General features: G+C 35.7%; 2 protein-coding genes across 4 annotated transcripts; one reads left to right on the top strand and one right to left on the bottom strand.

The window, feature by feature from the left end:
- Positions 1–1633: 1633 nt before the first annotated feature.
- On the top strand, positions 1634–8037 carry LOC147551986 (Tetratricopeptide repeat (TPR)-like superfamily protein). Of its 2 annotated transcripts, XR_015236954.1 has the most exons (5): positions 1643–2392; positions 5203–5349; positions 5532–5612; positions 6143–6405; positions 7583–8037. XR_015236954.1 is itself a non-coding variant. In XM_086666089.1 (4 exons), exons 1-4 carry the CDS (start codon positions 1706–1708, stop codon positions 6326–6328), a joined length of 1101 nt encoding a protein of 366 aa, XP_086522215.1. In that variant the 5' UTR covers positions 1634–1705; the 3' UTR covers positions 6329–6487. The 2 variants fall into 2 exon arrangements, 1 of the variants encoding a protein (XP_086522215.1); XM_086666089.1 differs by lacking the exon at positions 7583–8037 and having other exon boundaries at positions 1634–2392; positions 6143–6487.
- LOC147551985 (UDP-Glycosyltransferase superfamily protein) lies at positions 7432–13638 on the bottom strand. Of its 2 annotated transcripts, XM_086666086.1 has the most exons (16): positions 13490–13610; positions 13317–13429; positions 13072–13143; positions 12898–12991; positions 12145–12287; positions 11961–12031; positions 11788–11869; positions 11382–11480; positions 11195–11250; positions 10020–10054; positions 9515–9731; positions 9169–9363; positions 8648–8707; positions 8496–8535; positions 8119–8340; positions 7432–7801 (listed from the first exon to the last, which is right to left on the bottom strand). In XM_086666086.1, the coding sequence occupies exons 2-16, from the start codon at positions 13389–13391 to the stop codon at positions 7724–7726; spliced, it is 1539 nt and encodes a 512-aa protein (XP_086522212.1). In that variant the 5' UTR covers positions 13392–13429; positions 13490–13610; the 3' UTR covers positions 7432–7723. The 2 variants fall into 2 exon arrangements, with proteins under 2 accessions (XP_086522212.1, XP_086522211.1); XM_086666085.1 differs by having other exon boundaries at positions 13317–13638.
- Positions 13639–13852: the final 214 nt, after the last annotated feature.

The following is a 13852-nucleotide window of genomic DNA, read 5'->3' as shown; positions in this document are numbered from 1 at the left end:
GAGTCATGTTTCTTAGCAAGATCATTCAGACATGAGCACCTTGTCTTATACATTGGCTAGGCCTTTTAGAATGGGGTTGGCCCCTGCCCCCTAGACAGGTCAGATGGAGAAATTGAGATCTAGGTTGGTCTCATGCTAAGGAAAACCTAGGTGGTACCTAAATCAAGGGCAATAGTATGAAGAATCAATCTTATGGGGTTGTCACACCTTAATTAAGAAATATCGCGATCGCAAATTAAAACTAGAGTGTGAAAAATAGATACCCGATTGGAGCATGTAAATTTTAGTTCTATTGACGAGACATCTAGTGTTTGTTGTTCAATGGGATCGGTTAGTTCATAAGTAACCATTCCAAGGTGATCAATAGACAATAGTATTGACAAGGGTTCCTATTGCATAGTCTTTCACATTCTTCATATCCCTGACACAAAAAAAAACCTGATTGGTTGGTGCCGGATATCTGAATAAAATTATGAGCAAATTGTGTAGTTATTAAGAAGTGTTCTCTTACATCTTTTTCTACTCACTATTTGTCATAAGATTTGTCGCTGAATAAAGATGATGCCTTAAGCTCTTTAAATCCTAAAAAGTTGGAAGACAATCGGTAAAATAAGTTACACTTAAATCAAATAATATTTGTGGTTGAAAATGAAGTACTGGGAACATGACAAAGGAATTTCCCATGACTATGTTAGAATAGGGTTAAATAACCTTTTCGCTTGTAAAATGAAAATACTAATAAATTGATAAGTGATTTTGCTTCACCAAACAAGTTTTATATTCAATACAGCTATTACAAATAACAAGACTCATTTTGAGTTCGCTGAAATAGTAAAAATATATTGCATAAAAATTTGATTTCAATCTTAAAAAAACAAACAAGGCGTCAAATCAATCATACTTTCATCCCAAATTCAAATTAAACTTCAAACAAAAAATGATTCTGCCTTAAAGATCAAAAAGTAAACATAAAGGCAACGCGAGAAAGAAAAATTTGTAGAGAGACGGAGAAACTAACATTTAAAGCATAAATGAAGCTCTTGCTGGTTTCCATGGAGAAATCATCTGAAGTCCCTCTGGTTGTTGCATTTCATATTCTTTTTTCATAACAATAAGATTCTAAGTTCATTTGAGAGATGTTGGATTGGAAGTTTTATAGACCTAGAATTTTGGAAAATAAAAATAAAGAAAGAGAGATTGGAGGAAATTTTGAAGTGATTAATAACTTTAATATCTGTGATTAGAAGAGAGTGGCATATAAGCAAAAGCCACCTTGATTTTTCTCTTTTAATTGAATTATGAATTAATTATTTGAAGATCTTTGAGTTTACTTTTCACCCACTTGTAAGGCGGTGAGTGTGAGTATTCAAAGGCAACATATTCGAGACCTAGTGAGTAGTGAATACTTACAAATGAAATGTTTTTTCGGGAAAATCTAAGATCGTGAGAATCTAATTTTTCACTACTTCAAACTTCTCAATCTTACTTGACACTGGATTTGAATTTCTCGAGAAAATTAAAGTTGTACTAAACACTTAAATTTGCATTTAACATGATAAAATTGTTTTTTTTTTTGGTGAGAAAGAAAACGACTTTCACATCATATATTTTCACACGTATCAAACGTACCCTTAATACTTTGGATTGCAGAATAAATACATAATATTTCATTTCCAAGCATCAACATTTTTGTACTTCAACGAAAATGGAATGCCCCTCCTCAATTAGTCCCTTCTCTCTCTGCTCTCAAACACATTCTCACAATCTTAGATTTTTCAACTCAAACCCTAGGTTGTTCCAAAGAAGTTTATCAATCAACTCAACACTCTCCTTAAAATTAGTCTCCCATCATCCTAAAACCCATATTCAATCTCTCTCTAACTCCACTAAATCTCTTACTCAAAAACCCATCACAAATTTCTTCAAGTTTCAATTTTTCGAAAACCCAAAGACCCATTTTTCCAAATCAATTACTGAAAAGCTAGCTATTTTGATTTTGGGTTCTTTTCTATTAGTGGGAAGGTTTAGCTGTAAACCAGCTCTTGCATTATCAACTACAGAAACAAGTAGTAGTTCAAATGCATCATCAATGGAGGAAAAGAAAGATACCCAGAGTGAGAAAAGTGATGATGAGGAGATGTATATGAAAATATTGGAGAAAAACCCAAGAGATGTTGAAGCTCTGAAAGTGATTTTATATAAGAAAATGAAGGGAGGGGAAACTAATGAGGGGGTTGAGTATGTTGAGAAGCTGATTGAGATTGAACCAGATGAAGTTGAATGGAGACTTCTTCAAGCTCTTTCTTATGAGATGATGGGGAATTTGAGCAAAGCTAAGAGACTTTTCAAAGATATCTTGGAGGAGAGGCCTCTTTTAGTTAGAGCTCTTCATGTATGATTTCTCAACTTAATTTAGTGTTTTTTTTTACTACCCTCCCATTCTTATCTATGTTCATGACTACATATTTGCCATTAATCCTCTAAATAATCTAATATATAGTTAATTAAGATATCTAGTGTAAACGGGAAACAATTTTCGATCTTGAGTTAGATATAATAATTTCTATGGAACTAGAAAACTTGTGCTTTGTCATTTGTTTGTATATGTGAGTAGAGAACTTCAACACAGAAAGAATAAATTTTATCTACATGTTGAATGGTTTCAATTTGATTCATTGTCATGTATTTGGAAGTTAATTATTGCAGTGTTCAGTTAAACACAAGGGCGGAGCTATGTGGGGGCTAAACCTGGCTGTAGTCAGGGTTAGGATATTTGTTTTTATAGGAGGAGGTTATAAAAGAGGTTAAGTAGCTCAGTTGGTTCAACCCTTGTTAGTCCACCCTTGTGGTTACTAGTTCGAGTCTGTGAGTGGTGTTCTTTTCCTGCTTTTTTCAATACATTTTCTGCTTGAATCCTTCCATCTATTTCTCATTTTCTCTATCATCTCTACAAATTGATCTCTGTCACTTCACCTCTTTCAGTATCTCCCTCTCTGTACAATTTCATCATCTCTCTCTACAACCTCACCTCTTGAATCATCTCTCTACAACTTCACTTCTTAGATTCTAGGCCTAATAATCAAATGGTCTATCTTTTTAATAATTGTGATGTGTGAAAAATGTGGTTTACCAAATAGAGATCTTGACCTCTTTCTCTATATTCTAGATTATGAACTGAGGTTGTGAAGCAATGCATTGTGGCTATATCGAATAACGACTACTTCGACATCTACTTGAATTTAGAATTGATGAAGTTTTTTAATGTGTTGAAATTTTTTAAGATCTACTATCACATATCAATTTTTTTGAGACGTATCGATGTTTGTAACGGAGTTCCGAATAACTAAATAGGTCATTTTGGTATATCTGATATAACCTGTGGTTTTTGGGCTAGCCAGGCCTAGGTTCGGATCCTGGCTCCGCCCCTGGTTAAACAAGAATTATGCGACACCAATAATTGAGTCGGTGCTCGCAGCTCGACTGGTATGAAGCCAAATATGAATGATCAGCTAAGAGTCAAGGCCTATTACTTGACTTGTTACATTAATTTCTTTCAAGTTTTAGATGTTATATGATCGTTGCACATGAAAATAGATTCACTTAAGTGAGAGAAAACGTCAGGGAGATAACAGTAGATTGGTTTCTTCCATTCCACAATTTACTTTGTTAGTGTTTGGAAAAATGTCTTATCTTAAGGCTGAGTGCATCTGCACTCTGAAGGTCCTGGATATAGTAAAACTGCTTCTTCCTCATAAAAAAGTTAAAGTTCGTTCTCTAAGAATTGTTCCCTCTTAAACTTGTGTTGGCATGGAAAGAAAAGTAGGTAAAGCAGAGGCTTTGAAGAAGTGTGTTGTTTTCTGGATTTATTGAGTTCGTCACTCTCTCTATTTTATCCTATTAAAACATAGTTTTTTGTTTGAATTAGAAACAAAGTTGCCTTGAGAGATAATGGATAATGTTCCTTCGGATATAACCAAGTTAGATAGAAAGAGATTAAGTTGAGGCGGGATTGAATATCTTTCCTTCAGACATTTTACACCCCTGTAGCAGTACCAACTGTAAGGTGTATGTTTTCCAGGATTCAACGACTTCCTTCCAGGGATGGTACTTCACAGTGCTGAAAGCATTCGAATATTCGGATGTATTATGAACTTCTGTCTGGAAGTGACTGCTTGTCACTGCTTCTGAATTGACTTCTTACTTAACTAGTATGCTCTTGACATGGAATAATAAACACTACTGGAATCTTCTTTACTTCAGATTCCAGATAACACTAGAATGCGCTCCTGAATTCGGACTAGTATTCCAGACACATTTGGAATGTTTTCTGACTTCAAAAGAGAAGAGAAGAAGAGAATGAATTGAATGTTTAAAATCCTGAAGTCGGTCGTATTTATAGGTTTTAAATGGGTGGGTTTATTGAGTTCCATCTGATTTTCACCGCGTGGCCACGTGGTGTGATTCCGACCTCCTTTGTCCGAGTCAACCAACCTGTTGGATCAGTGAACCTCACCCCTTCCACGGTGGGCACAAACGAAGTGTGCAACTAAAGCGACCACGCCGCGCTTGCATGGTGCAAACCACGCAAAACACCATGTCATTCCCTTAGTCACTACCCTACAATAGGTGAGCGGTTTAATGTAAGGGAACACTTTTTCTTCTTTTTAATAGATGTAATACTAAACTAAAGTTCACAGCTTTAGCTTGAGCTAGTACTACTTTGTACTACATTCATACCCATTTTTGAACTTCAATAACTCGTTCTATTGGAATCGGAATGAAGCGAACATTAGGTTTAAACTCAAGAGCTCGACGAGATGAATCCAACAGACCAGAGAGCCTCTAATTTCGACGTCTTTAGGCCGTCAAAACAGAGGAAAAGAAACCCAGCTAAGGGTCTGATTGCAACAGGGTTTACTGCCCCTCGTAACTGTATCATTCTTGACGAACCAATGCTGCCCTATATCATTCATTAGGGTACATGTTCTTGACGTTTCAATGTTCAAAGTTATGTTAGGAACTTAGAACTGACATGTTTATAAAATTTGGAAGTCCCAAGTTACACCTCAGCTGAATTCTAAGTTATATCTCATATAAGAATCTCTATTCTTATATGAGATTCTTATGTCTCTTTACACCTCTGTTCTTTTGTCTCTTTACCAGTCAGTGAAACAATAAACTCATAGAAGAATATATTTACAGGGTTTGGCGATGGTGATGCACAAAAACCGCGAAGACTCCGCTGTGTTTGAGATGCTGAACAACGCTTTAGAAGTTGCTCGTCTTGAAAAAAGAGTCACCGAGGAGCGCAATATAAGAATTTTAATTGCACAAATGCATGTTGTGAAAGTACTAACCTTGATCTTTCTGATGAATTCAATAAAAATCCCTCATGGTCATGGACTCATGGCAGTTGGATGGTCAATAGCTGAGAGATGGGATTCTTTTTTTTACATTTTATATAACGCACATGCGAGCTTCATTTTATTAGTTATCTCATACAACAAGATATTAAACCACTAATAATACAGGGTCACTTAGAGGAGGGCTTAAAGAAACTACAGGATCTGGTTGACGAGAACCCTCGGGATTTTCGGCCGTATCTTTGTCAGGTAAATCTGGTTAAGGAACAAATTTGGCTAGTTGAGTTTCTACTTCATTCTCGCCCTGCTTGGTGAACTGTGAATACTTAGAACTATTTATAGTCGTGGTTTTACTTGGTTTACGTCGTGCATAAAATGACCAAAACTCCTCAAACCAAACTTTCTTTTTTTGAAAACGATGCATCAAATTTTTGTAGCATTCGGCTCCTTACTTAAATTTGCAGAGAGTATTGTTTTCTGTTCACACATCATATGCAAGGTTTGCACATAGTATGACAGGTTTGCACATAGTTTGACAGGTTACTCGTACTGGACCCGCTACTAGCAATTACTTCAGTGGGTAAAATCTGTATGTCAACCACGTCGATTACCAACACTCGTACTAATTTCCATGTTGTAGAATCTGATCGAAAATGAGTCAAATTTTCCTACACTATTTTGATTACCTTTTTTGAGCTTTGTTACTACTGTGTACAAAATTGTTTATTTTATTATATCGGTTTGTTAGTCGCGTCATGGAACTTGATTATTTGTTACAGGGTATTATTTACAGCCTACTAGACAAAAAGAAGGAAGCAGAGGAACAGTTTGAGACATATCGGAGCCTTGTGCCTAATGAATTTCCTCAGAGAGGATTCATGGATGATGTTGTACTGGCGGCAAAAACTGAATCGCGTCATCAAAATAAAAAAGAATTTGAGGCTCAATTTTCTCACAGAAAGTGAAGCTGACCTACACAAGAATCAATGAGAAGAAAAGAACAAGAAGCAGAAAGAATTGTTGATGACAAATAGTTGTTAGGGTAAGTAACTAAATTTTTTATTCGACCGGTTGATGCTTAAAGATACATGACTCAATAGAGAAATTTTTATAGCTTTTTGTGATCCTTTGGTGGAAGATATTAACCTTATCAACCATCTCTCAAATTTATATAAATGGATTGAGATTACATCTCTCAAACTTATCTCTAAGGGTTGAAATTATACGTCTTAAACTTACTTTCAATTGTTAAGATTACCCCTCCCAAACTTATCTCTAAGAGTTGACATTATAGAACTGTTCCTCCACCGGGCACGGGTTATAACCTTGTATGCTTATAATGAAGATATTTAACCAGGCTCAGTGAGAAATCAGGTTTTTCGATCGTCTGTTTGTTTGTGGCTTTGTGCAATACAAACTACTGCACATTTTAAAAAACATACTAGTTTCTAATGCAAACCAAAAATAGTAGTTTATTTTCGATCACTTGTTTGTTTGCTCAAGACATAATTTTAAGTACAAAAATAGTAGTTTGTGTCTCTCTTCTATTTGTTTAGTCTTTTTGGACCAAATGGATCTAAAAAATGTCAAAACTGATACGTATTCTACCGATGAGAGGCGAGAGATTAATAATTTCACTAGAACTGCTGAAGAAACTCGACCAAGAATATTGATGGAGACTACTGATTCAGAAATCATTTGTCATGTATCTTGTTCTTAGTTCTCCACGGTCTTACATTACAAATCGTTCATGTGACATTGTGATTTTGACGTTTAATTTACTGTGACATATTCTAGGGACAGAGAGTTAAGAGTTAATGAAGAGCAATGGCATTTTATGTCTGTGTGTCAGACATGGTCTAACAGAAACATCAATCCTTTCCGACTTGGTCACACATGAATAGAGTTCAACAAAAAATCAAACTCCATCTCAAGAGAAAATCATTTGCAGCGTCAACCAGATCGCGCCAGGACCTCCAATTTGGAGCATGCCTAAGACCCATTATTTAGTTCAGACCAACCTGGTTTCACAGCTGGCTCAATTTTGTTCATCGGTACATTCTCAGTCTAGATAACAGCTTTAACTCAAACAAAAAAGTTTACAAAAAAAATCGAATGGGTTCAAACTAACATGTGTTTTGATGATAATTTAAGTTTTCAGATTAAATATTAAAACCCGACCTGATTACTGTATATGAATTTGGATCTCTCATTTGCAGAGAATAAGAAAAGGGCGGCCAAGGTTGGAGTGTACCATTAAAGTTGGCCGAAACTCCTTGTACCGACTTAGAAATCAACGGGAGCAACCTCCTCAAAACCACCCTCCAATCCAAAGTTGAGTTGAAGCTATCATTTAGCTCCTAAAGTTCACTGCATTGACCAGTGTCAAATTTGCAGCTCTCTTCCCTGAGGATCTTCACAGCTTCTCCAACTCCATCCTGTCAAAAAGCAATAACTATTATGGATACAGGATACTGTAGACAAAATCTCCCAACAACATCAATATTTACAAAATAGCCTTCTTGAGTTTTTTTTCCCACCATGTACAGAGTACGTTCAAAACAATATTCGATTCGCAAATATTTTTAATTCCCACCATTAGATAATCCTTACATCGTTTTATGTTTGAACCAACATATATATTATAGTGGTATCTATTTGTTGGTGTTTTACATAGATAAGTGGTTGATACTGCATTTGCATGATGTTAATCACGACGATGTAACTGCATTAAGGCATTAATACTCATACATACCTCTAACTTGAGTTTATCAGCTATTTTAGATGCATGTGCTTTTATTTTGGGAGATAAAGCTGAACTGATGGCATTTGATAGCGCATTTGCACCTCTTGAAATGCTTTCATCATCATCTTTATCGGGGATTAAGTGATTCCTCTGCAATGGTTCTGGCGAAACTCCAAGCCAAAACATCCTCTCTGCCCAATAGAATTGATCTAGTATAAATGGGCATATCACCTGCAAACCGATTCTATTTCAGTCCAAGTTGTACCTAGCATGTCCTTTTAGCATCCCTCAAAATATTCAAAAACATGTAGAAAATGAACTAGTGTTGTAAGGCAGATAGTTTCTCAGACACAGGTCCCGGGCCTAACAATTTGTCTATCACCAACCTGGGGAACTCCAACTTGTAATGCAGCTGCAGTGGATCCACTGATTACACATAAAAGTTAAGCGGTGAAAGGATACGTTATTAGTTTTATTCGTACTTTGATATATTTAGACAAAAAAGATACTAGAAGATCATATAAGGAATGAAATCAACCTTCCACCATGGTGTATAACTGCCGAGCATCTCTGAAACAGCCATGTGTATGGGGCGGTACTACAGTTTGAAGGAAGAAAATAAAGAATTATTCAAAATACATAAAAATGAGCGAAGTTTCTATTAGAAACGAAGAGAGCTTGTTTCCAGGTGATATATTTGAGACTGACCAACTCTAAGCCAGACCTGAACTGGAAATTTCTGGTGTGTTGGATATTCAGATGCTCTTGTCAATTCGACAAAGTTACTTCAATGGACATAATGCAAGAGTTTGTGCGTAAAATCTCGCTTGAGTTGATACAAAAGTAAGAAAGTGTAACCAAATATAAGACAAAAAGAAAGTGTCTAAGACGTTCACAATCGTATCCCTATTTTGATATTTTCTTACTCATCATGTATGACAGACAAGACACCTTATTGTTTCCGGTATTGACTATCGTAGGAAGACTTAGGACACACTATTTTTTTTTCGCTTCAATCTAACTAGAGTTATTCTACTGACACGAAGGAAAAATTGTTACCCAGAAAAGCAAAAGATTCGGCCACCAAAAAGAAGAACTCCACTATTAGATAGAGATAAGCCCCCAGAAAGTTCCCGTATCGCAGAATCTAGTTGTTCGTATCCAGCTGAGAAAAGGACAAATTTGTAATTTGTGACCTTGACAACAGCCTCAAGGATTTTAAGGAATGCTCGAGGATTTTTCAAAAAGCCCATGCTGCAAAAGAAAACTGAGTTTTTAGCTGAACAGAATTATGGATAGAAAATACCAGACATACCTCATAATTTTGTAACGAAGTGCACGAGTTGAAATGAAATTACAAATGTAAAAGAAAATGAAAGCTAGTATAGAAAATCTGCCAACTTGCCTTCCTATCGAACTTAACCCAACGAAGATAGGAAAATTTGAGGCAGACATCTCTAGAAAATGTTGCAAATCAGCATGAAGTGAACAAATTTTATCATTTCCATTCAGATATTGTGGAGAAACCAAAGCTGAAATATTTCTGCATTCTTTACATGAAAATTGCCATTTGAGGGGCGGGAACCAAAATCCACACACTCGAACATTTGATGACCAATAACCTGGTTATTATTTATTTGAACTGAGAATGGAACTGGAGCACTAAAGTATGACCAAATAAATAGTCAAATTTATGATAAAGAAAAATATTCAATACAGAAGGCGGACACATTTTATGACTTTAGATTTCTAACTAATACTGTGAGTGTTTCACAAGAAGTAAAATGGCCTAATGTACAAAATCCTATGAAACATGTGTTACTAGTTTTTTTTCCATAAGTTCCGTCCTATTGTCACAATGTCACTTAATCATATACTGAGATTTGAAGTTCTAAACTGACAGAGCATACCAGGGCATTCCACAACTTCCCTGCTAAATCCATACCTGTTAGATAAAAATAGGACATAAATGAATTACCATTATCATCGAGCATGCGTTGGAATAAATTGCTTAAAGTTTCAATCTGATTTGACCTTCAGACTTAAACCTCATGTAGAATTACAGATTCGGACACTTGGTCAAGTTTTAATATTTTTTCTTTTCGCATCTTTGCTTACACGCAAGAAAGTCAACCTTTTTCAAGAAGTTCGATGCGTAGCACATATGATATGTAATTGTTGTTTATAGGCACATGATATATATATATATATATATATATATATATATAATACATAGTTAACCCATTTAAAAAGACTATTACAACATAGGAATCGGTTTTCATGTCCCTCTTATCATCTAAAGTTCTTAGCCCATTTAAATTACATGACATTTACAATTAACTTTATAATTCTAATCCAACTAGCAAAATCCATGTCAGACTCAGTTCAACTTAAACCAGAAGTTAAACTATCCTGGACATATGTGATGGTTAAAGCCTATGGTACAGATATACAAACTACAAATGTTGTAATAGTTCGTTGGCATGTCAAAAGTAACTAGAGTCTAGATATATACATAGTTTTAATAATCGATAGATGCATATGCATCTGAGGTAGCAAACGAGGCGTACACATTTGATGAGTTCATTAGAACTTAAACTATTTATCTCTAATTCACATTCCTTAGTCGTTACTTTCGACGAAACTAATTGAGTTGATTGGATTTTGCAAGAAATACCCAAATATGTGAGAAGCTAACATTTATGAGGAAGTGATGCCCATAAAGATCGGTTTAGTTTGACCAACAATTTATTTGGGCTACATCTTGTACTTCAATATTTTACAGGGGTCTGGTTCAAAATTGCAGGGGGTTAAGTCAAAAGAAGAAACTTGAAAAGGATTAAAAATAAGAACCTAGTTAGAACTATCCAGCACCCAATATTTGTATGATTGTTGTGTTGTTTTTCTTTTCGAAGTAATGTGCATCTCTTCCCGTCTGAAGCATATATTAAGAGGAAACATCCATTGGGCACAAAACCGCTTTTAAACATTGGAGATATGCAAGAAAATTACTCGACTTTCTGGATCCTCCAGCAGTGTCAATTATACACACAAATCAAAACCCAGGAGGATATTTGAATCTTACAGCAGCAAGGGCGACTGAGGCCAATTGTGCAACGTCGGGAGACCTGTTACTGGATCCTGCATTAGATACAATTTAAGTGAGGTGTTAAAACACAAGAACTTCATATGATCTTTAAATTACGAAAGAGAAAATTGATATATCTATTAAACATTGAGATGTATGGATACATTTAGGTTAAAATACAAACCATTAGTGGGCAATTACTCAAGTTCAACGAAATTCTCCATGATCCCCAGTCTTCTGTAAAAAGTGGCCACATCCAATGAATCACATCTTCCCAGGATACCTATTTGTGTACTAGTGTGAGACATGAACTCAATTAGCTACATATGATGTCAAGTAAGACAGTATATGATACGCTTTAAAATGTTAGAGATAACACAAAGTGGTCAAAAGCAAAATATTTTAAATATGTGTTTGATTTCTCTATATTGTTTTAACTATTGTCGTGAGTCATGACTTGTGCCTTCAAAGAAACTTAGAACCTCATGCAAATCAAGGAATTAAAGGAACATGAAATTAGATAGTTCGGGAGCCATATGCATTGGCGACATCAAGAAAAGTCTAAAAAACTATAAAGAAACATTGCTAACCCCAGTGGTACGAGCTTCTTGAAGATATTTGTATAGAAGGGGGAGTTCCTCCACGAATTGACGTTCAAATGATGAAGGTGCACTACAAAGGAATTTATACATATGATATCGTCAATGTCACCAATTATCGGGATTGAAAACCTCATCCATATGAGCAAAAGAGTCTTAAGTACCTGTAAGGAACAACGTAAGGAGCCGCAACAACACAACGGACATGAAACATTTCTGCAAGGTTCCATCCTTCCTGTATTACATTTAAATATTTAATTTGTTTTTGTAACTGTTAAAACGCGACTAAACCAAAGAAATAAAGAAATAAAATTTGGGAAGTATATAATTTATCCAAGCCACAATTACCAAAGCAAAGAAATTTATGACAATAAAATCGCTCTTCGAACTTGGGTGATTGTTGAATATCCTTTCCATTGCACTCAAGCATTGTTTTCTATGTTCTCTTGTAATAGCCTTTTTACGAGAAGAAAATGAGCATTCTCCGAGTCCTGATGTAAACAAGATTAAACTGTACCCGCTATAACATGAAAATCGAACTCAAAATGAGCACATCAACTCAAAGCTTTAAAAACCAGCGCCTAGGCCTAGGCGTCAATTACTCACTAGGCGGAATCAAGCCGATCGACTAGCGGCCGAGCCTCTAGTCGTTTTTGGGGACCGACTAAATCGCTGCGTAGGTAGCCGACTAGACCCGAGTCGACTTATTTATTTCCTTTTCTCATGTAATGTCCCACAATTTTTAAGGCTTCACGCGATGGTGAACGAAGAACATAAATTATACAAAAAGTATACTCAACCCGCCTCGTGGGACTCCCACTTGAACCGTCTGTGAGAGAAACAAGGGTTTCTCTCTCCTCTCACATGTTCAGTCACGCAGAGAGAGAAATCCTTGTTTCTCTCACAGGCAGTTCAAGTGGGAGTCCAAGGAGGCGGGTCATGTAAGACTTGTTGTAAATAATATGGGGACATCATATGATTTGAGTAACAAAAGAATTATTCCATATTGTTCGACAAAATTAAGAATCTAAAAGTATCAAAATGTTTTCTACTAAATAATCATATTGTCCATAAATACTTCAAAACAGGTAAATTTTTAACCTGAGGGATTATGACCATGGTGAGCAGAAAGTACAGACGGTGTCGAAATTGGGTAGAATGAAACTTTATCTTCGGCCAAATGAGAAGTTAAATTCTGCAAAATAACCATTAAATTATTAAATCCTTTTATTAAGAAGAGGAAATGGTAGCAAAAACGAGGGTTAAGGAAAGAACCTGGTGATCTAAATGAGTGATTAAAACGACATAATATTGGGGTTGGTCACTTGCAAAAGCTGTTGCAATCGCCTGTTAAGACGAAGAAGAACCAAACCATCAATATATATATATATATATATATATATATATATATATATATATATATAGAGAGAGAGAGAGAGAGAGAGAGAGAGAGAGAGAGAGAGTTTTAGAAAGAGAGAAAAACTTGTGATTGAAAAAGGGGATGAATTGAATGAATATACAGCGATTGGGAGAACGTCCCCTTTCGTCCCGAATGCCATGAAGGCAGCTATTGGTCTCTTCTCGTCAATCTCCATCTCATTAGCGCGCCAGATTTCAGTGCAGTTTGTCTTCCCTTCGGTCTGCGGCAGGGACGTTCAAAATTAGAGATGGGAAGCACTAGTGTTACTTCCACTTTGCCCTTTCAACCAACACTTGTGGTTGCCCAAGAGGTAGAGCCTACAGGTTGACAGTGTTAGACATCAATTCCAAAACCGCTAATGGTATCAGATTCGATTCCCGGTGTGAAAACCATGGTTATTAAATTTGGGTTATTAAAGGTATAAGAGAAAATAGCTATTTAGGTCAATATAAAATACATAATAGCTAAAAAAGCCAACAACATTTTTAAATATCCAAACTTGTCAACTCTATTATTGTTAACTGTTATTTAGGTTTAAAATAATATCACTAATTGTCATTAAGGTCGTTTTAGACTTTTTTCATTCCAAATATACCCCTCCATATGTTAAATCAATTTAGGGCTTTTTCATCTTTT

This window comes from Eschscholzia californica, unplaced genomic scaffold, assembly GCF_041429995.1.
Source record: "Eschscholzia californica isolate CP2 unplaced genomic scaffold, dmEscCali1.0.p SCAF_3, whole genome shotgun sequence".
In the NCBI taxonomy this organism is placed as follows: domain Eukaryota; kingdom Viridiplantae; phylum Streptophyta; class Magnoliopsida; order Ranunculales; family Papaveraceae; genus Eschscholzia; species Eschscholzia californica.
Note: the sequence above shows the minus strand (reverse complement) of the source record. Positions and strands in the feature narration are given on the sequence as shown.

Bases quoted from the DNA above. Each gene is read 5' to 3' on its own strand.
- LOC147551986 (XM_086666089.1), top strand. From the start codon at position 1,706: ATGGAATGCCCCTCCTCAATTAGTCCCTTCTCTCTCTGCTCTCAAACA. The intron at 2,393-5,202 runs GTATGATTTCTC...ATATATTTACAG, and splicing joins TTTTAGTTAGAGCTCTTCAT to GGTTTGGCGATGGTGATGCA. The intron at 5,613-6,142 runs GTAAATCTGGTT...TATTTGTTACAG, and splicing joins TTCGGCCGTATCTTTGTCAG to GGTATTATTTACAGCCTACT.
- LOC147551985 (XM_086666085.1), bottom strand. From the start codon at position 13,391: ATGGAGATTGACGAGAAGAGACCAATAGCTGCCTTCATGGCATTCGGG. The intron at 10,055-11,194 runs GTAAGATTCAAA...TTTATCTAACAG, and splicing joins CCTCAGTCGCCCTTGCTGCT to GTATGGATTTAGCAGGGAAG. The intron at 8,341-8,495 runs GTTGGTGATAGA...ATCGGTTTGCAG, and splicing joins TACAAGTTGGAGTTCCCCAG to GTGATATGCCCATTTATACT.